This window comes from Gavialis gangeticus, unplaced genomic scaffold (assembly GCF_001723915.1).
Source record: "Gavialis gangeticus isolate Ggan-Ray unplaced genomic scaffold, GavGan_comp1, whole genome shotgun sequence".
NCBI lineage: Eukaryota > Metazoa > Chordata > Crocodylia > Gavialidae > Gavialis > Gavialis gangeticus.
In genome coordinates, this window is record NW_017729022.1 from 95,005,878 (window position 1) to 95,031,593 (window position 25,716).

Below are 25,716 nucleotides of genomic sequence, written 5' to 3' on the forward strand. Positions count from 1 at the left end.
CTCAACTTACCCCTGCTCCTGCCTCTGTGGCACTATCCCTCACTGTGGGGGCCTCAATCTAGCCCCTGCCCTTTCCCTCCCCCATAAACTCACCTGCTGCGCTTTGGCATGTGCATGCATGCACGCAGGCTCTCAGTTCCCCACCCCAGCCTCAGATAGACTCCAAGAGGCTCTGAGAACTACCAGTGGAGATCCACTGGTTGGTGATCACTGATTTAATATCAGCTACCTAGCTGTAGGATGAAAGAGAAGCAAATTTTATTATGGTCTTTGAAAAGCCAGTAGGTTGGTCTTTGGAAACAGACCATCAAACTACAGTACCAGGTAAATTGGATTAAAAAATGATCAAAATAAAATTAGAATATGTGTATATAAATATGATATTATTGGTAGTAAAGAAAAATTATGACTATTTATAATTCTTTGAGCAGGTTGAAAAATAGTAAAGGAGAATAATTAAACATAATTTATTTTGGCCTGGGAGTGGGGGGAACATTTAACAAAGGCTTTTGCAACAGGATAGTAAGAAAAAAGCAGTGGAATGTAAGGTCAAATATTTTTAAGGATTAAAAACTGCAAATAGAGTAGAAAAAATTAAGAAAATGGTTGGTTTTTAATAGGAAAACATGTTAAGATGGGGTACACTGAAGTTCTGTGTGGGAGGTATTTAATGTGTATGTAAGTGAACTAAAAATGGAGGTGAAGAGTGACATAACAAAATTAACAGTGGAGACAAAATTATTTAGGTCACTCTGACTAAGGAACTTCAGAAGACCTAACCAACTAAGAGAGTGGGAAGTTCAAAAGAAATGAAACCCACTCTGGATATTGGAGTGCACTATATGCAAGAAGTACAATAAGAGCATGTTCTGCTGTTTACTACATGAAACCAAATGTAAAATTTGTAAAATTTGCAGTGATCCACAGGGAGCAGAACAAGAAGCAGGCTCAAATCTCTAGCTACTGCTACTAAGTTTCTTCTACAAAGACAGATTTTTTTCTTTACCCTGCCTTTCAAAAACAAGGTATTCTGCGGTATGTTGTAGGCAAGAAAATATGGTATAAACACTCAGTGAAAAAAAACTTGGTTTCCTTGTCACAAAACAACTGTAGTGGTGAAAAACAAATGTAGTGTTGATTTGTTAAAAGAGGTCATGCTGCCTCTAAAATTTATGTAGCAGAAATAGGAGGTCAAAAACAGAGAATGTCAATTATTAGAAGCATGGAGAGACTGCAGTATGCAGAAAGAGCCAAGAAACTGAAATTGTTCAGTGAAGATGAATAATATTGTATTTTCTTTCTCTTCATACCACATATCCTCAAGGAAGGCATGCATCTTGTTTTTAGAAGACAGAATGTAGAAAAAAAAAAGACTTCTTCAGAATCATGGCTTGGCTTTTCCGTAGAGAAGCGGTGACCTTTTTTAATAGGTCTGAAGTCACGTAGCTGTTGTCAAGAACTGTTCAGCAGCATGCTCCAAGTCAACATTGGCTAGATCATCTTTCCATATTAGGAACCCACAGAGAAGTGTGTGGAGGGCTACAAAAATCCTTATTTTTCCAAATGGATTACAAAGACTAGGAGAACCCTTTGCCACTTTGATGGTATTTGTTGGAAGATGAATGTCATTTGTGGCATCCTCATTTGTGAAAACTTTAATAGATAGTAAACTGGCTTCCTGTTAAGGAAGAGATGTGGCCTAGGGAAGATGATTTATAGGCTTGATCAAATGGAGTTAGATGCTTAAATTTCCTTAAACACATGCTATTGTTCCTTTAAAAGAATATGAGCATCTCTGGGTCCTAGTTCCATTCTTCTGTATACTGCCTGTTAATTTTAACATACAGAGAATGAATTTCTTTATTTATTGGCTAGGGGTCATTAAAAATGCTCTTGGTAAATTATGGACAGCATATTCTGTGAATCAAAATATTTAGGTTGCTTGTGAGGTTCGGTCCTTGGCATCGTGTCACTAATTACTTTTACACAACTTGAAATAATAACAAAAGGAAAATGCATCAACAAAGAAAGAAAGGAGAGAGAAATCTAACTTTAAACAAAATCAGAAATAGAAAGTGTCTTTTCTTTATAGGAAAAAGTAGGTGACTGAATGCTCAGTCTGGATTAAGTACAAACCTCTATGGCAAGAGATAGTCAAATGCTTTTGCCTTAGATCCAGTAAAAGGTAGGAAAAGTATTACATTATTTCAGATGAACGTTCCTTAGAAATTATCATGTGTTTCAGTCTCAGTGGGCTATGAATAGGTATCTCAATCCTGGCAATGATTTTTGTTGGCCATGCTTCAACACATTCTTGATTCACCTGTGTTCTTATGTACTTTAAATCCACCCTCAGAGCCCTATGGTGTGACCATCATCCTTCAGGTTAAGAGGTGATGAGCTTAAACTGTGAAAGGAGACAGTCAGTCTTGCTCCTGTATTGGCAGAAGAGAGGCCTCGGGTATTCTGAGCATGATTCGCCATTTTCCTGTAGTTGGAATAATAGTATTTTAAAACCACTTTCCACAAGATATGACACAGTTCCCCCTGAGGACCTCAGCATACTACCTCAGCAGTGTTCTGAATCTGTATGTAATGGGAGGTAAACCAACACAAAATAAATGAAAACTATAAGCTACCAGTTCGTGGTGATATAAGGTGTTGATGAGATCTATGAAAAGAATGGGTAGAAATCCCCATTCAGAAGAGCCTTAGATTTTTGAAAACCTCTCTCTTTCTGTATTTGGCTACTGGTAAACACACAGAAGATCAAAACTTAATTCCATCATTCCAAGGGAAGTTTTACTGTTGACTTCAGCAAACTCAGGATTAGCCATTTGGTTTGCTTTTACCCAATACTAAAATATTACCTAGAAGAATCCACCAATGTAATTAAAAAAAAAAAGGTGGGTGATCTGCTTACATTATATATTATGCTTTTGTAATTTTATAAAGGAAACAGTATTTTACCTAGCTATTGATGGTTTCTTTTAATGATCAAAGTGCAAAATAGGAAAATATTTAATGCCTCTCATTTTATTGACATATGTTAAATGTCCATAATTCACTTTTGTAGTATTGCTTAGTTTACCTTTGTCTTCCCAGTGAAATATGTAGCATGTAACATGTCAGTAAAGCATTGGTTGTATTGCTTATTTTCATCATATGCACCAAACTGTGCATATAATATACTGGGCATACAATTAATTATTGTGTGGCATAGTGGGGAGGGAATATATTCACTAAATAATTTGTTTCTTAATTCACATGTTTACACTACTAAGGACACCAATATATGAAGTAGGATATTAATATATGCAGTTTACAAAAACATGCTCTTTAGCTTCTTTGTTTTATTGAAAAAGAAATAGCCTTGATTGTCAATTTAAGAAGTTCTTACAGTAATACAATAAAATTATACAATATAGTTATGTCTGCATATAGTGATATAGGCAGGATGAAAAGCAATAAAGAATTTAGTACTACATAAACATATGAGAAAGATGACTTGAAATCAAGGTCCTGTATTTGGGCATTCAAAATTCTAGTTTTAATACTCAGCTGTGCTGTAGACTTCTTGTATACACTTGACCAAGTCACTTCATTGTTTTACAGTACGGGTGTGCGAAGTGGGCCCTATTTGATTTGGATTTGGATTTGGCCAGAATCAGGGACAGTGATTCAATTGGTTGATTCAGATCACTCCCTGATTCAATTTGGCAAAATCTGAATCTGAAGATTAGATCCTGATTGTGTCCGAATCGCTGATTCTCCCAGACACAGCTTTAAACGTTTTTTCTACATACCTCAAGTTACCAGGCACGGCATGTGAGTGTTGTGATGTTGGGGTGCATGGAGCATCCCACAGGAGTGGGGGGGTCCCTCTGCATGCTTGGCAGTGAACCCAGGAGTGGACCAGAAGTGGATCGGCCACAGGGGGAGCCCGGGTGTGTCCCCAGACCCAGGAGGCACCAGTTGCCAAACCAGGGGGCTCCCCAGTGCGCTCCCTAGGAGACCCGGAAGTGGACTGGAAGTGCTTCTGGTCCACTTCCAGGTCTGCTGCCGAGCATGCTGGCGAGCCCCCTGTGCCTCTGTGGGACACTCCATGTGCCCCAGCATTGCAGCATTCATGAGCCACCTGCTACCTGGAGATATGTAGAAAAAAACACTTAAAGCTGTGTCTGTGTCCGAATCTCTGAATCTTTCCGAATCTCTCCAAATCAATTTGGAGGGTTCTGATTCAATTCAGAGAGATTAAACAGTCCTCTGATTCGATTCAGAGATTTGGCCACCAAATTGGTCTGAATCTCCGCTGAATTGAATTAGGGACCAAAGCTTTGCACAGCTCTATTTAACAGGTGTATAACTGGTACTTTACAGGTATTTACAGGTGCTTCCCTTTTTTTTTTTTGGCTCTCAGTCTATATTGTCTATCTAAAGTAGTGATTCTAAGTCAGGGTGCCCCAGCACATAGGGCGGGGCCTTGAGTTCCTTTCAAGAGATCTGTGAGGTGCTATGTAATGTAAGCACTTTTAAGCGTGCAAACATGATTTGCAAGATAAATGCAGAGATTTCAAATGGGAATCCATAGTGTTAAAATTATTCTGATCTATTGGTCTAGGACAGAAGTTCCATAAACCAATTTGTCCTCAATCAGTTAAGTCTGATACTACATTCAACCAGGTTTATCTTAAACCAGTTTTGTCCATTTTGAAACTGGTTTATGTGCACTGAACTTCTGTTACAGCTTTTAAGCAATTTCTGATCACTTTGTTTCAGTTTCTGAACCAGTTATGTGTAACTTCTGTCCCTAGCCATAGTGGTCCTTCTGAGTTCTTTGCAACAGAAGGTTCTCTTTCATTGATGGCCTGATTCACTACGGTTTTACATATTTGAAGACATTTATGCCAGTGCAAACAATGTGTAAAAAATAGTTCTATTCTAGAAGTATTTTACATCTAGTTTGTACTGAATTTTCATTAGTGTAAATGAGTGTGCCAGGCAATAATGAATCAGATCATGTGTGCTTGTACATTATCTTGGCCTCAATCTTGGTTAGGAAGAAGTGGTCTATAGCATAACTGTAGACAAGTACTAAATAAATTATACAATCTCTTAAATTCAGTGACTTTTGGGGTGGAAAGTGGCAGGCAGCAGATGCACAACTCTGGGATCTGGGAATTTTGATAAAAGGACACCAAAGTAGCTTTCACTATCATGGCAGATGACGTGTAAGCTTTAATAACTTCTCAAAGGTGTATTGGATAGAATTTAGAGCCAGGTTGCACAGCTAATGAAAAATCATGTCTAGAAAGTTTATCCACCTGTTTTATGACTTTCAGTAAATTCTGAATTCTAGTTTTGGGTAAAAATTCAGAGTTCTCCTTTTTAATGTGGTGTCCCTTTTTCCTTAATCAGAATTTCCTGGGTGGTATGCTGCTCTGCAAAAATGTGACATAATTGTCTGACAAGTGGTGGCTTCCTTTTTGTAACTAGTACTAAATTAGATGGTTTTCTTTGTTTAAAGAAAATTCAAAAAAAAGGAATTTTTAAAGGAAATTGAAAAATTGTAAACAGAATAGTAATTTTAGTCCCACAAACATTCTTCCAATCTCACATTTTGCTCTACTCTATGCAGTATTTGGTTTCTCCAGTATTACATGTCATAGCATTTAGATATTTTCAAAAAACATAAATTTATTATATTTCTAAGAGTTAACTTCTCCTTTTGACACACATACTTAATTCCAGTTAATGGTAATGGCAGTTAGGCGTGCACTTTGAAGGGAAAAGTCTATTCCTAAATATACGATTCCAACTGTATTATAACTAAACATTTCCATCCTCCAAATTAAGCACTCACTATTTGCAAGATATTCTCTGTAGAAAATATGTCAGCCCTCATTATCTTTTCACTCCTCCCAACTTCCTCCCCAAAAAATCTGGATAGAAGTGATAAAGATCCGAAGTTAAAACTGTCGTGGTTTAGTGTATGAGCCTAAAAAAAAATCTATTTATGCTGCTTATGGTTTTTCATATTCCCTTTGAGAATTTTCCAGTAGATAATTTAGTGGAATATGTTACATTTCCTTGGACTTTGTATGTCTCTATTACACCTAGCAGTAGAAACAACAAAAATGAAAAGCATACTTTTTCAGCAGTTCCTTCATTTACAGTATTGCAGTATCTGCCAGAAACACTGAGTTGAAGTGTTATCATTTGACAATTTTAAGATCATTTTTGTTGAGTTTAAGGGTTTTTCTTTCTGTCACTACTCTTGTGTAAAATATGTGAACAGCATAAATACAACTTATACTCACAGCTTATGAGTGTTAGGGTTATTATAATTAGAACCATGCAAGCAGCTGATTTGTTCATTTTGCTCTTGAACTGAAAAATCATAAAAAGTTCAGTTTAAATCTGACTGCACTTAGAATGTTTTGGGGACATTTCCTAATGCAACAGCTCTTTCCTTGCCCTTCCTCCCTGAAAATGTGTTTTGTTCAACATGAAACATTCTGTTTGACCAGAAAAAAATCCATTTTGGTCACTTGTAAGAAAAGCAAAGCAAAAGAAGGTTTAGATTCATAGAACGGCTGGTAAGTGAGCTGCCTACCCTCCTGTTACCCAGTAACTCTAGTTGGAAACCCAGGCTCAGTTACCTTTTCTGCCTACGAGAGAACCAGAATCTACATCTTTCCTCTTCTAGGAAACTGCCCTAATTAGCCAAGCTAGAGAATTGTTCTCACTTATTTGCTCTCAATTATTATATAAGTATTATAGGTAAAGTAGAAAAGTTCCAAGGAGAAGGACTGAGGGAGACCCTTTCCAGAATACCCTACAGTCTATAGCAGTGGTTCTCAACCTTTTTTTGTACCAGGACCCATCTGTAAACATCAATGGCCAGTCCTGACCCAATAATTAATTTAAGTAGAAAACAGACCCCTGACCCTGTTTGTGCCCCTCTCTCCCCACCCACAGCCCCCAACTCCCTAGCCCTGCTGGTGCCCACTCATGATCCCCTACCCCCAAGCCCCTGCACCAGTGTGTGGGGCAGGGTGTGTGTGTGTGAGATGGGGGACACCTACTCCCCAGTTTTGTGTACCCACAGAGGGCATGAGGCTGCAGCAGGCGGGACCCAGTGCAGGAGGGCAGAACGGGTTACAAGATTTTTTGCTGCTGCTGCCACCAATGGAACTAACCCTCATGTCAGCTGTGCTGGGGGAGGGAGTAATACATGGCAGGGGAGGGACTGCCCTCACTTGCTGTCTCCACCAGCTGCTTGTGTACCGGGCTGTGGCGCTACCCTGCTCCTATAGCCTGGCCACCACCACCACTCTCCTCAGGCGGCCTGCGCTGCCCGCCACCCCACCTCCCCTCTGGGGTAGAGCCACAGCCTGGGGGGAATGGCAGTGGTGGTTGGGCCATGGTTGCAAGGTAGAGCTGTAGCCTGACTTATGAGCAGCTGACAGTGGGATGAGGTGAGGGCAGCACAGCCGCCCCGCCCCCCCGTCTGTTACTCCTCATGCTACTGGCAGCACAGCTGGTGCAGGGTGTCCCAGTGCACAACAGCAATGAGTGTTGCTGACCCGCTCTGCCCTCCCATGCTGGATCCTGCATACTAGGCCACAGAGGTGGCTCCTGCCAATGCCACTCCAGCCAGTCTGCAGCCCCATGCCCACTGTGGGTGCACAAATTTGGAGTGGCATGTACCCCCTCATGCCTCCCGAACATCTCACCTATGCCCCCCACCCCATAGACTTACCTGCAGGGATCTTTGGGAGCTGCTGTCATGTTGCTTGGCTGCCATATGCATGTGTGCATGTGCACATGCACAGGGTGCTTCCTACCTAATCGCCCTCCTCCTGATCCCCCCTCAGCCCCAAGCAGCCCCTTGCAGGCTGGAACTCTGCCAGCCTGCAAGGGAAAACCTGTGGTTTCCCACATTTTCCTCTTTTAAAAGAGCACATTTTTAAAGTTTGCTTGGGTCCCTTTTGTATAGTCTTGCACTGCACTTTTGGGTTGTGACCCACAGGTTGAGAAACACTGGTCTAGGGGTTAGCACACTTATGCAATAGGTGGGAAACCTTGTTTGAAATCTTTGCTGAGCGTACCCCTCCTCCTGGGACCATTTCACTTTTAACAAAATCCTTTAGAAACCAGAGGCAGGGATAAAGTTATAACAACTAGGACTCTCACCTGGGAGATGGTGCACCTGGGTTCCCTTTATTTATTGATACAAAGTGATTAAGTAATGATCCTTAAGGTATCTTTTGGGGAGGCAGGGCATGTGTGTTCATTCCCCTTAGATTTGGGACTGAACTTAGATCTGCCACTTCATAGCTGATAGCTGTAACTTACAGTCTGTTGGACAAAGTGTGCGGGTTTATTTGCCTGGATTTGTAAATTATTTGGAAGAACACCTCTTTTTTGGTGAATTTACTGTTCATGGTGGGGGGAGTCACCTAGTACTACATATTATACATGTATTTTCTTAACTAAACTGAGAAAGGGATTTTGCACTTGATGTACAATTTCTTATTTCTCAATCATTGTTCATCTGTCCTTATTGTCCATTCTCCCACTTTCTATTGACATATGTAGTCCTTGTTTCATCTTCTGCATCTCCTAATGGCTTCTGAGATATGAGGGCTTAAAACTGTGACAGTATGATTTGTAGGAAAGATGTTTCAATTAATTTTCAGAGGTTTCTCAAATTAATTATTTAGAATTTTTTCTCTCCCTCTTGTGGTTGCAGTTTGGCATATGGTGCTTAACCTGGTTTGACAGGTGGAGGGATGAGAAAAAAGCAGAAGACTTGTTTATGCTCTTTTTGAACCCAGCTCCTTTTCATATCATGGAGCCAGAAGGGGGAGCTCAATGGACCAAGGGAAATTAAAGTAATATAGAGCAGAAGCTGAATGAGGCCATGGGGAAGAAGTTCAGCAAAGTGGAGAAATGTATTCCTAGTAAAAGGGAAACTAGAAGGGAAGCTACAAAGGGAGCTAAAGAATAGGTAACATGTACCTGGTAAGTCAGAGGCATTCAAATAAATGGTCTCCAGCTTCATTTACTTTCCCTTTTCCAGTTCTCCTAATGACCAGGCCTTTCTCAAGGATACCAACTCACTTTTTCCTCCTCTGGCTCTTTGGCTGTTCAGGTCAACACAGCCTGAGCGGGTCTGGAAGGAGCTGAGGAGAAAAGGGACAGGAAGAGAGGTAGATGGAGCAACCAAATCCAGTCAAAATTATAGAGCATTCCCTAAATAGTACGAGGTCTTTCTATGGCTGCTTCTATAGCCACTCCTACTGGCTGAAGTTTCTGGTTGGCTCCTTTGTGTAATTTTTCACTCTAGTTACATAGCAGGAGGAGGGAAGATAACACATAGGTCTTATCATCCTCAGAGTTGACTGTCATTATTCTAGGTCCTGGGAGAGGTGCTGAGAAGAATATGTGGAGAAAATGGCTTGGCCTCCTTTACCCGCACACTTCTTCCAGTGCAGCAATCCCTTTTTGGCTGCTTCTGTATAAGCTCTTACCTGTTAAAGCCTCTGCAGAATTTCCCCAGTGCCACATGGTGCCAGGGGGAGGGAAGACACTATGTGGGAAGTAAGATTCAGGGAAGGAACCAAGTAGGGCCAAAAAGGAAGTCAAGGACCATATAGAAAGAGACTGCTCAAATTTGGTCTTTTTATTTTTAGTGTAGAACAACTTTTTAACAATTTTAATAAAGCAATTGATTTAAAAGTGGTAAGTCTTGAAATGTATAGGTGGGTAAGAAGAAAAAAGTGTTTTTTTTTAAATAAAAGAGTTGGCTTGGAAGCAGTTTTTTTTAGAGGAGGCACACTTCTCTAATTGTTATAAGGGAAAACGGGAGTTTAGGAGTCATGGTTCCTCAGGTTATGAGATACTACCATTGACCATGTGAGCCTGGGTGAATTACTTAACCTTTCTTTAACCTAGAGGATGGTAGGAACCTGTGTTCGTCTGAAGTTAGGCAAAAGGCAGGAGAGTATGGCACCTTATAGACCATCTTGTTCAGAGTCATGACCTTTCGTGTAGCCTACTTCATCAGCAAGGTGCACCTGACAAAGTAGATTATAACCTATGCAAGCTCATGCCTCTCTGAACAAGTTAGTCTATAAAGTACCAGAGGCCATCTGACTTTCTTTACCTTGTTTTTCTTAAGGGCAAACTCAGATACCCTTCCTCAAAGTAGCTCATGACTCCACGCAGAGACCAGCTGATTTCAATGGGGTGCCCTGTGGAGTAGGGTACTATTCAATACAAGTAAGGGTTTCGGAAGCAGGGTCATTACACGTATTTACTGCAGAGGGGTAATGTGAGACTTAAAGTGGTTGGAGATCCTCAGATGAAAGGCAAAATGTTTGGGGTTATTGTTTTTTTCATTTGCTGCTGCCCCCCTAATGCTTGTTTCATTGTTATCTGAAAAGGATAAGCTATTAATAACAAACAAGCAAACACCAAAAATCTTTGTACATATTAACTAGATTTGTTAGTTTCTTGTGAAGGAACCATCATGGAAAATATCATCTGCCAGGGGCTACTGAAGGAAACCAGTTTACCCTGCCCCATAGTGAGGAGCTTTTAGATTTACTTCATGCCAGGAGCTGACAGATTCTCTGTGACTCTGCTCTGAATGCTACCGTATGAGGCAGATTGGAGATAATTTTAGTTGAAACAGTCCTCTATACTATAACGAAGGTGCATTTGCAAAGTTAGTGACAGGGCCCCCCCCAATTAATGGAGTAATGCTCATTCAGAATGATGTGTGTAACTCAAAAAATAGTTTAACTACTTGTGACTAACACAGCCATCTCATCATCTTGCTGATAAAACTGTAATTCTATGCTGTGCTGTATGCTCTGAGATTCTGTGCATGTGTATATACAGTTTTACATTGGACTTTTCAAGTGTAGATGAGTAAGTTTCTAAAAAGGGGTATAGTTTCTAGATTTCAGTTAAAATTTTGAGTCCTTCTTTTCTGATTGCCTAAAAAACAATCTGCATGAAAATGTTGAACATTGTATAGCATGCGTGCACACATTTGTGTACATCTAAAAAAGTAAACTTGCTCTCTGCATGTCGCCAGCGGCGGGTGGGTGAGGGCAATGGACCTCATCAAACTGCATTGGGGTCAAAACCTTGTGGTTTTTAAAGGCCCTTAATGTTGTCCAGCTGCAAGAAAAGAAAAGCGGGGGGAAGGGGAAAATGAACAGGGGCTGGGAGAAAAAGAAAAGTAATAGGGAACTAGGAGGAAAAGCTGGAAGGAATAGAGAATGGAATAGAGGTGTGCATGTCTGTGTGTGTGTCTGAGTATGTAAGAACAAGGAGACTGACTTTTTATTTTTTTAAAGTGAGTTCAGTGCCAGCCTGGACATTGGCCGTGCAGACTATTGAGCCATTGTCTGCTCCATTTCCAGAATAGCCCCTAGTTAATCACTTCGGCTTTGAAGGGAATTTCCTCGTGGAATTCTCTACTGAAAAATCTAATCAACTGACCTGCCCTCTCGACAATAGAAGGCTTCCCCCCCCCCCCCTTTCCCTTATTGGGGCGGGCTCTGTAATGTAGCCTTTGTGCAGAATGAACCCTCCCAGTAGGAGTGGATAGCTGGTCTCTCTCTCTCCCTCTCTGTCTCTGCGTTTGTATGATGTGGAGAATTCACACTGTCTTCTATGTGTGTGAATGTGTGTGTGTGCTTTCCTATTTGACCAGATGCTGCATTGCACTGGCCAGTCCCTGTCTCTGCATGTGTGTATGTGTAAGTGTGTATGTGCGTGCGCCTCTGTCATTTCATGTCAAAGGTCCATTACCTGATTACCTTCCTCGTCTGCCAGATTTTTATCTAGATAATTGGAACTGCTGTGGAGGCTGTGTTCTGCCAGCCAGCTTAGATTCTCTAAAACCATAGTTTGTCCACCTTGTTATCTGTGGCTGTCTGGGCAAAGGAAATTAAAGAGATCCACAGCTAAGGGAGTCCTTTAACTCGCTCAGAGAAGGGGAGTGGGGTGTGGGGGGGAGGATTAAAACAACCCCTAGAGGACAGACTTTTTGTTGTGGTGGTGTGTGTGCGTTTGTGTGTGCGCGCGCTGTTTTGGCATGTGGATACCTTTTCCCCTCCACGCAGCAGGGCTGTTTGATGGAGTTTGGAGCTGAGGAAACTTTGGTTTTGTTGCCAGGACGGTTTGCAGCACTTTGTGGAAAGCAAGAGCTAACAGTGAGACCGACAGAGTGAGTGACAAGTTGTTTACAGGTTTCCTTGAAGGGGCCTCTGCTATATTTCAATCTGTCAAAGTTGCTTTTCTTCCCTCAGAACAATGCCTGATTGTTGTGGTTTGGGTTTTTTGTGTGTGTGTGTTTGTTTTTTTGGGTTTTTTTTTTTTTTTTGCAATGGGAGAGAAAGAGAGAGAGAGAGAGAGTTGGGGCGGGGGGGGACACAAAAAATCTTTGAGCATAAATGCCTTTGCTAACATTTTTATATGTCTGATCTTTTCTTCCCTGTTTCCAACTCAGAGAGAGTTGATAAGTGCTTCAGTTTAATCAGGCTGCTCTTGTTCTATCTTCTTTCTTCGCTGATCTTGCTCAGTCAGGGGGGCTTTGCTCCTGGTTTACAGGTTTAGGTGGGTTTTTGGGGGGGTTTTCTGCTTGTGCTGTGGGTTTGGTTTTGGTTTTCAAACATGAAATGAGTTGACTTTTCACATTTTGTGGTGGCTGGAGGACAGAATTAAAAGGAAAGGACAGGCACCCTGAGGTTGTCTAGTGCTTTGCAGCCGCAGCAGGCTGCTCCACGGTGGGGGGAGCTTTATAAACAGTGTCTACTGCTAAGTGTGCTACCCCTTTAAGAGACTGGTCAAGGAGTCCTAGCTCAGAGAGAGAGAGAAAGAGAGAGAGAGAGAAAATCAATCGGTTTAGAAGGTTTGGACTCACTTGACAGGTTCAGTTGGAGGCGATCATAGGTGGCTGCTGTGACAAAGGGAAATTGTGCTTTTCCAGCATGCTAACTGACCCTGATTTACCTCAGGAGTTTGAAAGGTGAGTCGAGTTTCTGTCGCTATTATTTATTTAAATATGCGTGTGCCTGTCCCCGAGTGTGTGTGTGTGCATGTGTGTGTGCATAGGCACATCTAGAGAGAGAGAGATTTTACATAGGACACGTATAATATATACACACAACTCTCCCTTTTACAGCTGGCTCTGGAGCAGTGGGGAGATGCTCCCCCAAAAGACTGCCCGATGGAGAAGCTTTACCTTTGCTATTCAGATTACATGTCAGTGAGCTGGAACATTTTGTTGCTGTCGTTTCTGCCTGAACTGGATTGCAGGAATCTGGAAAGTCCTTTAAATCTGCTTCACCAGTGATGCTTTTCTGGTGTTGTTTAGCTTTGTTTAGCTCCCTAGTGCAGATCTTAATGAACACTATCATGATCTCTCTGTCTCTGTCTCTCCCTCTCTCTCTCTTTCTCTCTCTCTCTCTCTCACACACACACACACAATCTCTCTTCTCTTATCTGAATTAGTCTACTAAAATATGGGAGGCAGTATTTGATGCAGAATGCCTTCAAGTTTAGCATCTCTCTGTCTTAAAGGAGTGATTTCTAGGGTGACATTAGAAGTCTAGCGGTGGGTGAAATGGTGGGTTTAACTTCCAGTTTGATCCTTCAGTAAAACTTTGGGAGGCAGTCTGTAAAGCACATGACCTTTTGTTGATCTAACGCAAGTGATTATTTTTAGTCAAGTTAACATCACAGCACTCTGTCAAGAGAACATCCTCTAAGTTGCCCAAATAGTGCAACTCCTGATTCAAAGTTTTAGCCAGCACCTCCCTCACTGCATGTCAAAAGCTGAATTTTGATTTATGACTTATTTATTTTCCTCTTGTTGAAGAGGGGGGCTTGTATGTTTGCAGTGAAGTTTTTGCTATCACTGGCAATGGTTTTTAACCTCCTACAGCTCAGTGCTTATTTCACATAAATCTGGCTTTTCTAAAATATGTTTGGAAGCTTTCTATCATACATTTGTACACATATCCATTGAAGTTTCAGCACCAATTCCCTCTAGCAGCTTAATTTTTAAATATTATAAATAGCCTCATGTTTTGCTCTATAATAAAGAATTCAAACTTTTCATTTCTAAGTGGTAAATAAAAGAATGCCAAGATGCATGTTACTTAGGCTTTTTTTCAATTTCATGAAAGCTACCTTCTGTATAAACATTTGGTTGTATCTGACTATGCAATGGAAGCTAGGTGCTAGACCAGCTGGTTAAAAATATGCTAAGTCAAGCTGTTCATCTCTCAAAACTATGAATTTGATAGTAAAGGCAGAGAAAAGAAAGCAAGATGAAAACATTTTAAGTGGGCAGAGAAACACACATTCAGTGAAAGGACAAGAAAAAATTCTGGGATCAAAAGAAAGGAGAAAAATAAAATTAGGGAGGAAATTCAGAAAAGCAAGAACTATTTTAACACTTTCTGTTGTCTTTTGTGGCTAAAACACTTTGTTACCAGAAAGCGGCACTGGCATTGCTAAACTGCTCCAAAGGTTTCATTTAATTCAATTAATTTTCCAACTCTACTTAAAATACTTGGCATTTTTCTTTTGTTTCTTATTATTGCGATAGAAGAGTAAAGATTGTTTTTGCTCATGTACTGTATTAAGTTATCAACAACAGTACCTGGAGTAACTGTTACTGTTAGTGGTGATGAACCCAAAGCTAATACAAAAATAACTGACTTAATACAGTCAGTGATTAAATGCGTTTCTTTTACTTTACTAAGATTATACATAGAGATTTGTAAGCAAACTATTAGAATGTTTTTGAACTTTGAAATGAATGGAATAAGTATAAAGTCTGTTATACCAAATGCATTCCTTTTATTTCTGTGTCAATAGAGTTTTTCTTTTTTTTTCCTGAAGAGTTTTTTAAAGAATTCTTTTTTAATATTGAACCAAACTTTTTCCATGGTAACAAAACTGAGTATTTTTTTTTCAAAGCAGACATTTCATTTTCAGAGCTCAGAGATCTGCTCTTGTAAATGTTCTAGTTAAATAATCAATAAGCTGCTGTTCTTTGTGCTATGCAGATATCAAAGGATAAGGATAGGAAGCAATAAAATATAGACCTCACAACACATGATTTTTTTCTACCATTTTTCCTGTGCAGTTGCAATTGGTAATATAAACCAATATCTCTGTTAATTATTACCATTTGTTTACACGGTGTGCATGTGTTTGGCTATAGTTACACACGCACGCGTGCGCACACATGCACAGAGCAGGTACTGTCTATATACTATATGTATATTAATTAAGACCGGCATAAGGACACATACAGTTAACTTGCATATCTAAGTTATAAATGCATCACACAGAAGAGGTTGTTCTTGCACTGTTATGTTCACATCAAGCACAGTTCTTTGAGTGTATTTTGTCTAGTCATCGAGGTCTCACCTGTCACATCCATGTTATCAGTTTCAGTTTTGTTATTAATATGCACCAGCCCTTTTAAAACTGGCTAGTGAATTACAAAGAGGTAAAAAATTAGCGTGTAGAAGTGTCTGCCGTGAAGGTCTCACGGTGTGTGTAGGTTCTGCGGAAGAGTTATTTTTCTTTCCCTGTCACCCTCTTCATAAGCAGAAATGTTCATGTAACATAGTACCCCAATCACTGTGAGCAATTTAGAAACTTTGGGTCACCCCAACTTTCTAAAGATTCAATGAGTTTGAATGAAGGAAACTTCTCTTGTTTATCTGTGTTCATTATCATGGACAGTTGCGCTACACATTTGGAATGAAAATGGCCCACAGTGTCAGATGAATAAACAATCATTAATTCATTCAGCAGCAGTAGTAACTTGAATTAGGTTTTGTGAATTATCCCATATGATTTATTAATAGTTCTGCAAGTGTGAGGTTTTTTGGTCTCTACTGAAAAGTTACTTGCACCTCTTTATTCCTGTTTGTGAATTGAATGGATAAAAGGATCATGAGAAAATACAAACTGAAGATAGGGACCCTGAAATTATGTGGAGAAATTATAACTGGAATCGGTTTAGTCTCTGTTTATTAGGGAATAAATGATAGCTGGGTTGTACTTTGTGATGTTCAGATAGAATAATCCCAAATTTTTAAGGAAAGGAAGGAAAAATCAGGAATGATTAAATATATTTAATTAAATACAAAACATAAACCCACAATAGAAAGGAAGTTGAACTTCCTAGAGAATCACTAGTGTATCCAGAACTATTGCTAACAGCGCTGAATTTTACAGAATGATTAAGAGCTCAAAAATACCCAACATAAAGTTTTAATGTCTTAATAAAATCTAGTAAATGAAAAATAGATAAAGTGACTGCTTAACAATGTCCCTAGTGTATGGGATGTTCTTAAACCTAAATTAATTACTGCATATTTACATTTCTCTGTAGACTCTGAGAGTGGCTAAACTAAGCATCAGGACAGAGTGACATCTTTTTTTACTTGTAGCTCCAAGGTAAAGAAGTATGTGGTGTGTGTTTGTTGAAGGAGGAAAGGTAGGTTAATGTTTCCTAAGAAAAAGGGAAGAGCTAGAAAAGACAAAAGGTGGAGCGATTGGGGGGGGGGAGGGATGTGAAAGAAGTTTAACATTTAAAATCACTCATTCTGCACACTCTTTAGAAATGACAAGAGCAGCTAGACATTTTATAGAAAGGAAATGCTCAGCGGTGTAAAGTAAGTCTCTGCTGGGAGAGGAAAAAAACTACTTATTTGCTGTGCTGCACAAGTCATTTCAGACTCCCACTGAATTTATTTTGGGGTTGTACCAACACTGTCAAATGGAGAAATCGTTTTCCTAAAAGGAAACTTTGCGTATTTCAAAGTGCTTTATTTAGCTAAAGTTACCCTGAAAGATTTCACTTATGCTGGCTTTGCTGACATTTTATGTGAAAAAAAAACACATTTTTATCAATGGGCTTACTAAGAATGATGTCCTGTTCTCTTAAAATCTACCTGTAGAAAGGGTTGAGGGGAGAGAGGAAGAGCAGTTTTGAACTTGGGTTGGATGTCATTTACATTTCACTGACTTGTTTTCCAAAAATGATTTTCCTGCTTACATGCTCTTGGGGGTGGATGAAAAATTTAGCACAATCCCAGTGGAAAGTTTCAGCTAGTAATATTTTGCCCCAGCAAAATTTGGCACCCTTGTATTTCTCTCTGACATGAGTGAAGGAATAATACATTTCCAGAGGTTTCTTTAATGGTCTTTGCTGATTTCATTTGTTGTGTTTATGCTTTAGAGGGAAGAAGCTGACTGTTACAGATTATAGATTTTAATGAACATCTCCATAATTTACCAGTTGCTGGAATCATGAGCTAGGTTTGGAGTGCAGCACCACAAACGAGAGAATTCATGAGCGACACATCATGCCAAACAATTCTTACTGTTGTAATCTGTGTCTTTTAATCAAATCAGGAGTTTGACATTATTAGATTCTGGATGGTTTGCTCCTTGTCTACACTAAAATAGTTAATTAACACACTCACGCTCATGCTCACAGGCACGCATTCACAGGCACCAAGTATTTTGCAGTGTTTATGTGCACTGAGTATTTGATTGGTACCTTTAAAAATGAGAGGAATTGTTTTTCTTTCTCTGTGTGTCCAGAGACCTTAAATATCATAAGTTTATGAAATATTTACTACATCTTAGGGAGCTTTTAACTAGCATCCAGAGCTATATCATATGAAAGACATATAATAACCTGTCATTTTACTTGGCCACTGTGCTGTGTGGTAGGAAAAACATAAATTTCTATTAGATACAATAAATATCTGTATCTGTATACAATATTCAATCCAAAATGTATTTAAGAAAAAGAGTATCTTTCAAAGGTGAAGTCTTAATTTCTTTGCCTGCTTTTCTCTCAATATTTTTTTAGGCAATCTGGTTACATTGTGGGGTAGGACGCGTACATGTACACTTGTCAAATACCTTCACTTTCATGGTTCATTTGCAGAAGTGAGACTGACATTCTTTTGGCGTTCTTATTTTTACTCATTTGTTGCTCCGTCATGATATAAACATAATTAGCCAATAAGTGGAAGGGGAAAGGAGACATTGCAACTAGATGGTGCCTGTGAATGCCTCATACTGTGGTCAAGTGAAAAGAGTGTTTGCAGAAATTAATCAATAGCGTAAGTACTTTTCTGCCAATGTTAAACGTTTTGTTTAACAAACAGTATCTTTAAAAGCAAAGAATTAAAAAATATATATTCTTAAAGTCTCTTTTAACTGGTATGTTAATGGTATGTATGGTACAATGGTATGACCTCTTCTGTATTTCTTTAAAAAAGCAAATAAAATAAAATGTATTACAAATGAGATGAACCCAGGCATATAATTATATTAATTAAAACAGCAAAACTTTTGTTTCCACCCACATCTTTTGGGAATAGATGTAGTTGTTACTTTAACATTCTGGTTTTGATGATTAGCTGCTGAGAGGTACCTTGAATTTCATACCTGACATTTTATAACATGAAGATTTTTTTTACCATTTCATAACTGCACCCATCAAATTCCCTTTTGAAATGAAAGACTATATAAAGCTTTAACTCTCGCTTTCACGGAGGAGTTTCATTTGTCAGCTGCATATTTCTGCAAGTTTTATCTTCCTTTCACTCTGCAGAGCATCCTGTCCTAGAATAAGTTTATTACATCTCTCGTATCCTCTGACGAATGTACAATGCCTACTTCCAGCCAACCGCTAGAGGGGCACTTGAGAGCAATACGTACTGCACCCTCCACTTGAGAGACTGTGTCACCTTTGCTTCTCAGGCTGGCAAAGGCTGGAATCACTGCAGGAGTCTCTAGAAGTTGCTCCTGAGCCCACATGTTCTCGTGGCAGTGTGAAGTTCTACATTATACTAGTTGTAGTGAGAGATCACATTTAGAAAAGATTTTGACGACTTTTGGTGAGAGCTGCTTGCAGAGACTATGTTATTTTATAATAATATAAGGAGCAAATGGAATTGTGGTATGCACAGTGGTAATTAATATAAACAAAATATCTTTATTGGGGATTAAAAAAAAAAAGACCTGAGCTGAATTTTGACTATTAGAAACATCAAATTTTAAATCTATTTTTAAATAGTTTCCCAGCTTCTTTTTCCTTTCTCCTTTTCCCCCTCTTCTGTCTCCTCTCCTCTCCTCCCCTCTCCTTTTCTCTCCTCTCATTTCCCCTTCTGTCAAGACATTGGTCAACATTTTCCTTTTCTCTGCTTATTTTTGATGTATGTGACATTTTTGCCGAATGCATTTTGTCACCTTACTTGAGAACAATTCATTCTTTACAAAACGGTGTTATAATTTTATACTTGTAAAACATGACAGCATTACAGTGAGTAAAAGAAAAGCCGTGGCTCAATTTAGAAGTTTGAAATCAGCATTAAGGTTGCCTGCCTTAGAAGCATGTTGTGAAGATTAATTAAGTAATGTTTGTAAGTCAGCTTGTATATAAAAGGCTATGTGTGCTAAATTTGAATTGTATTGATTCTAAAAATAAAATATGATCTTCAAAATCCCAGATTCCCTTTATGGTATTTTTTTTTTAAGTCCAAATGCAAAACTGCACTGGTATTGCATGCTGAATGTTATTTTTGGTTTTTAATGTACTTCTGCTTTTGTGTTTTCTTAAAATTCATGTACACTTTATTGATTGTTTTTCTGGGATATGGGTGTTTGTGTGGTAAAGGGATGCTGTTTTTTCTAAAGATAGGAAAAAAGTACACTAGTGCTAATTTTGTTGTTTGGTTGTATTTTAGTCTGTTACTAAATATTTGTTCCATTTTTTATGCCTTGCCAGTGATCAGTTACTTTGGAGAAAAAAAAAAAGCATAGCAAATAAAAATGTATTTTCCTTGTCGGAATAATTAAGGGTTCTTTTAGTGAAGAAGGTTTTGTGTGGGGGTGCGAATTTAATTTTTGTAGTTAAGGACATTGGCTATAGGAGATATAGTTTCCGAACATTTGTAGTTCTGGGGAAAGTGAATTAGGGCATCAAAAGCAGAACCTGTAAAACCTGTCATCCTCATGGTCTTGTTGGTAGTAAGTGAATGACTATGCCACTTTCTTGGAGCTGAAAACACAGGAATAAACCACTGCCTCATACTTCATTCACTTCATTAGACTTCTCATTCCACATGTACAAAAATAATCTGGCTAATAGCAAATTAGGGCTACTTGCAAGTGCCAGCACAATATGAAGTGTTAGAGTAACAGCATAGAAAAAAGTTGCTAGCTATAAGCCAACACTTCATGCAAGCTTTCCTGTTTAACTGTTTGAAGGGGCTTTGGGAGAAAAAACATATTTTAAAAAGTAACCAGAGTGAAAGTATAAAAATAAGATTTGAAATTAGGTTGCGCATGTATGGAAGCACACATTTTCTTTTGTGTCATCCCATATGATTGGGCTGCATTGGATTACATTCTGTTCTATTTATAGAGTATCCAAAAAGGTGTGCTGACAGGGTGTGATACAGTAAAATGTATAAAAACTTAACTACACAGTGTTAAGTTTTTTAACTGATTCCACAGTGTAGTCAGTAAGATTTGGGGCATCTGCTGTCTCAACTGAGTGACCGTTTTATGAAAGGGCATTCAGCGCTCTCTTTCACCATTAAAAGTGGTCTACATGTTCAAGGCTTCCAGCATTTGGCAAAGCTGCCTGGGGACCAGGTTGGCCTGCACTACAACTGCCCATGCTGTGTTAAATCCTATGGGTATGGAGAAGGCTTTTGTGTTCTGAATTGTCAACCTGGCAGCATCACCAAATTCACTTCTTTAAAAAGATGGGAAATTTTATTCTTTTTCGCAAACTTTTGTAATGTTTCTACTTAGAGCATTTGCTTCCCTAAATGTTAATTAGCTGTTCAGGGTTCCATGGAACAACAGTATTATTTTTTTATAGAACAGAACTGGGGAGGGAGCCTTCCCAATTTGGCATTCCTTTTATAAAAGCTTTGTTATTTTGTTGGATTTTTTTTCCATTGTCCATGTTCGCTCCATATTGCTGTGAAACCTTGAAACCAAAATATGATGCAAGATTTAACAAAAAGATTATAAATCAAAGAAAATGAAATAAAGCAGAATTTAATATTCTTTTGGGACATTTTCCTTCTTCAACCATTAAAGGAAGCCACAGAGGTTCCTCTTCCACTTCTGTGAAATTGTGGAACTCTGCTTTTGAGTTTAGCATTCTGTTTGTCTTCCACTCTCAGGATTTGGAGATGTACCGGCATATTTCTGGGCAACCTTTTGCAAAAGAAGTCTGCCCACATTCTATTCTCAGGTATGTCCATGGGAATCTCAAGTCAATTCTGTTTTTTTGACAGAGATCAGGCTTCAGTTGCATGCATTCTACTTTGTCTTCACCTTCTAATTTATGCCTTTTTCTGAAGGTCTTTGTTATCTAACTCTGTAACAACATTATGTAGGTCTGTAAACCATATTGGAATATGGTTGTTGCATATAAAATGCCACTCAAAATATGATCAAAACACTACTGTCGAGTATGTCTTGTGAATCTCCTAAGTATGTTTTGGACTTCTTTATTATTTGTGTACTGTTTGCATTTCAGTACCAGTGTGCATCAGGACCCCGTTTTCCTAGGTAGTGTACAAATATAAAAAGTGGGTCCCTGCTCCATAGATTATTGTTTGTGCTTAGAACCTTAATTTATGTCAGTGTTTTTTGCGAGATGAACACAAAATCAAGAAAGGAACAAGGGGTCCATAAAACAGATTACAAAGAAGAATTTAGCTGTCAAATCATATTGAAGGATGCGTAGACAGAACCTATGTGCAGGACACATAGTTACCTTTGTACTTACAAAAATATACATTTATGTGTGTTCCTGAGTGTTTGGCAAGTGAAATACATGTTTGTGGAAACATAATAGATGCATATTCATTTTGTTGGTTTCGTCTCTAGTTGCAGTGGAAATTAGATTTTATTGTGCCTTTACATTCTTAGAAACACACATTGTGGAAACTGATCTATTGTGAGTAATAATAATGCTTAGATGTTGTGTAATCTCTTTAATTTCTGGAATTCAAATTATTTTGAAAGCATTCAAGATATGATGAGGTCCAGAGGTTAGGTATTAGTATTATCTTCAGACTATAGATGGAAAAACTGAGGAACAGAAAGGTAAAAGCACTTGACATACCTGAGTATAGAAGTCAAAGATAACTAACTGCCAGTTGTGTGCTTTAACTGCAAGATTATTTCTCTCTTTCTTAAGGTCCTAAGAACTGCAAATTACAGATTTCTAGCAGTCTAGTTACATTTTAAAGGTCTTGTTCTAACAAGATGAAATATAATACTTGAATTACTTAAGTATGGAAAACATGGACTTTGAAAAATAATTAAGAACATTAAATCCAGGTTTAAACAGTCCGTCCAGTATTTTTGTCGGGGGAGAAAACTATTTGGAATGCCTCCAATTACTTGAGCGTGCTTCTAAAATAAGTCCCTACCTGCAGGCGAGTTCTGAGGACTGAAGTTAGGTAGCGGAATGTACAGTATTTAAGCAGTAAATTAAAATACTGTGCATATGTGTGTCTGTATGTGTGTGTAACTAACAGACAATGTAAAAGGAGTCACCCTGGAAAAAAAATTAGTTTCTGCAGACATGTGTGCAAGGGCTGTCGTATGTTTTATAACCTAGGGACCAGGCAATAGGGGGAGACCAGAAAAATTATTTACACAGAAAGTAATTAATGCGAGAAACTGACCCTACCAAAAACAGCAGTATAGGTAGCTTCTCTGAGCAAACCATGTAGCTTAAAAGCACAAATGGCATTACAAATGGGTTCTCACCCATCCAGGACCCAAATATGTAACAGCTGCTTTTAAAATGTATGGCAAAGACGCAGAGTATGGAGGATGGTATGGAAATTTGCCAAAAGGTAAGAGTTGTTCTCTTCGCCTCCCTTTCCCTCCCATGGAAGACATTTTCCACAACCTCTGTTTCAGTATTTTGCATTTCCAACAGCAGTATTTTTGCGGGGAAACACAATGAAACAGAACTGGATGAGTGAGACACGGGGGCGTGATTTGGGTCTAGTCCATGTGCTGTATCTCTTCCCTATTGAGAAGAATGGGTCCAAACTTGAGAAATCTTAGTAAATTTGAGTTGCATAGCCCCTGACTGTTATAGGACAGTTTAATGTTCTTGTTTGAGAAACTTTTCAATAAAATCCTGGAGTAGTAGGGTTGTACATCAGGAGGCCTAGTTCTTCTCTAGATTCTGCTCAGGGCAGGATCATTCTTGGCTAAAGCATCCCATTCCAAGCATCTGTTTAACCTTCTCTTAAAAGCATCTAAGGATGGAGATTCCATAACCTTTCTGAGTAACCTGTTTCAGTGCTTTAACCACCATCATAGTGAGAGAGTTTTTCCTAATATTCAACCTAAATTTAACTTGCTTCAATTTAAGACCACTGCTGCTTGTCCTGTAGCCACAAAGAATAGTCTATGTCCATATAACCATCCGTTACATATTTGAAGAATAAGGAGTCTCCTAGCAAGAGAACTCTTTCTAATAAAATATAATCAGTGATATGATTCCAAGGGTCCACTCACACAGAGTTTATTGTGAGACTGGGACCAGTGAGGCAAAAATATTCCGTAGTGCCCCTTAAATGTCAATGTTTTGGCCCCATAGCATGCAGAATCACATTCCACTTCTGGAAATTTAGGTTTAATTAAGTAAGCTCACTCATCTGAGCCAAGCAAATATTACTGCACTAATTTTAGAGGGAATGAAGAAGCAACCAGTCAGAAAGTTACAGAATGAAATCCTTGCCCCTCTGTAATGGAAAAACTTCCATTAACTTCAAGTATTTCACCACTGTTGAGATGCATTTAGGTACAACCTATCATCTGCAGATCTTAAAATATTTTACAAATGTGAGTAAGTTGATCCTTACAAACAGCCTTTCAAGGTCTGTTGTCTATGATGATGATGATAATGGTAAGAGTGAGGCAGGTAATTTTGCTAGTATTAAGTCAATCAGAAGGCACCTTTATAGAATAACTACATAAGCTGTATATAGCAGAAGCTTTCATGAACTGAAGAGAACTCAAGTTCACTTTATCAGCATCTGATGAAGTGAACATGAGCTTACAAAAGCTTGTGCTCTAGATGTATAGAAGGCAGTGTAGAGGTGCACTTTCATAGACTACCTAAATACGAAATATATATATACCGTTAAGTAGTCTATAAAAGTGCACCTCTACACTGCCTTCTTAATAATAGTTCATAGTTTCATAGTTTCTAGGGTCGGAAGGGACCTTAGCAGATGATCTAGTCTGACTCCCTGCCATGGCAGGAAAGAGTACTGGAGTCAAACGACCCCAGCCAGGTGTTCATCTAACCTCCTCTTAAAAACCCCCAGGGTAGGAGCCTGCACCACCTCTCTTGGAAGTTGGTTCCAGACCCTAGCCACCCTGACCGTGAAATAGCGCCTCCTGATGTCTAACCTAAACCTACCCTCTGCCAGCTTGTGACCGTTATTCCTGGTCACTCCTGGCGGTGCTCGGGGGAACAGGGACTCCCCCAATGCCTGCTGATCCCCCCTGACTAGTTTATAACAGGCCACTAGATCCCCCCTCAGCCTTCTCTTTTGGAGGCTGAACAGGTTCAGGTCCCGTAGCCTCTCCTCATAGGGCCTGCCCTGCTGTCCCCTGATCATGCGAGTGGCCCTCCTCTGGACCCTCTCCATGCTGTCCACATCCCTCTTGAAGTGCGGCGCCCAGAACTGGACGCAGTACTCCAACTGCGGCCTGACCAGTGCCGCATAAAGGGGGAGGATCACCTCTCTGGACCTGCTCGAGATGCATCTGTGGATGCATGACAAGGTACGGTTGGCCTTCCTAACTGCCTCCCCACACTGCTGACCCATGTTCATCTTGGAGTCAATGATGACTCCAAGATCCTTTTCCGCCTCCGTGCTGACAAGAGGGGAGTTCCCCAACCTGTAGGTATGGTGCCGGTTGTTCCTCCCCAGGTGCATCACCTTGCACTTGTCTGTGTTGAAACCCATCCTATTCTCATCCGCCCACCCTTGTAACCTGTCTAGGTCAGATTGTAGCCTGTTATTTCCCTCTAGTGTGCCCACACACACTATGACAGTATGGAAGAATGACAGTTAGGCAGGAGCCCCCCTTGAGATCTGGAAGTGGCCAATTGCTCTAGTGACCAAACCATATTCCTCCAGAGCAACAGAATTAGTCTGGTTTTCTCTTTTCTTTTACCTTTTCTTCATATCAACATCAAGATGTTAAATTAAAAAAAAAAAAGTTTATAAAAAAAAGGCAAAATTTTGTTGTTAAAATAATTTACAAGAGCTTTCTGTTGATTTTTACTATAAAGACTGACATTGGGAATGAATTATCTTGCTGTCAATATGCTGTGATGGAGGTTGATAGGGAAACATATTTTTAGGGACAGCTGTTAAAGAAAGAAATATGCAATAGGCTACAAGTAAGGACATTGCTTTAAAATAAATAAAATTGCTTTTTGAATATATAGGCTATTGAAAGGCCGTCCGGCATACTGATAACAATTTAAGAAGATGATCTTTTGCCTTAATTGTACATCTGGGAGACATTAGCTGAATATTTTGTGGAGAACAGTGAATACCTTAGTTG

At 39.3% G+C, this 25,716-nt stretch overlaps 1 protein-coding gene across 12 annotated transcripts in view; it reads left to right on the plus strand.

Annotated features, from left to right (window-relative positions):
* SOX5 (SRY-box 5) overlaps positions 1-25,716 on the plus strand; it is a 671,039-nt gene that overhangs the window by 195,209 nt on the left and 450,114 nt on the right. For 3 of the 12 annotated variants that reach the window (XM_019515637.1, XM_019515642.1, XM_019515643.1), the window contains exon 1: positions 11,672-12,253. The exons of 3 other annotated variants lie outside the window; for them this stretch is intronic. In XM_019515637.1, the coding sequence (XP_019371182.1) occupies positions 12,162-12,253 (92 nt within the window). In that variant the 5' untranslated portion in view covers positions 11,672-12,161. Of the gene's footprint in view, positions 1-11,669; positions 12,254-12,468; positions 13,055-25,716 lie in introns of those variants that run through there. 6 more of the 12 variants (XM_019515634.1, XM_019515640.1, XM_019515636.1 and 3 more) reach the window with 4 other exon arrangements.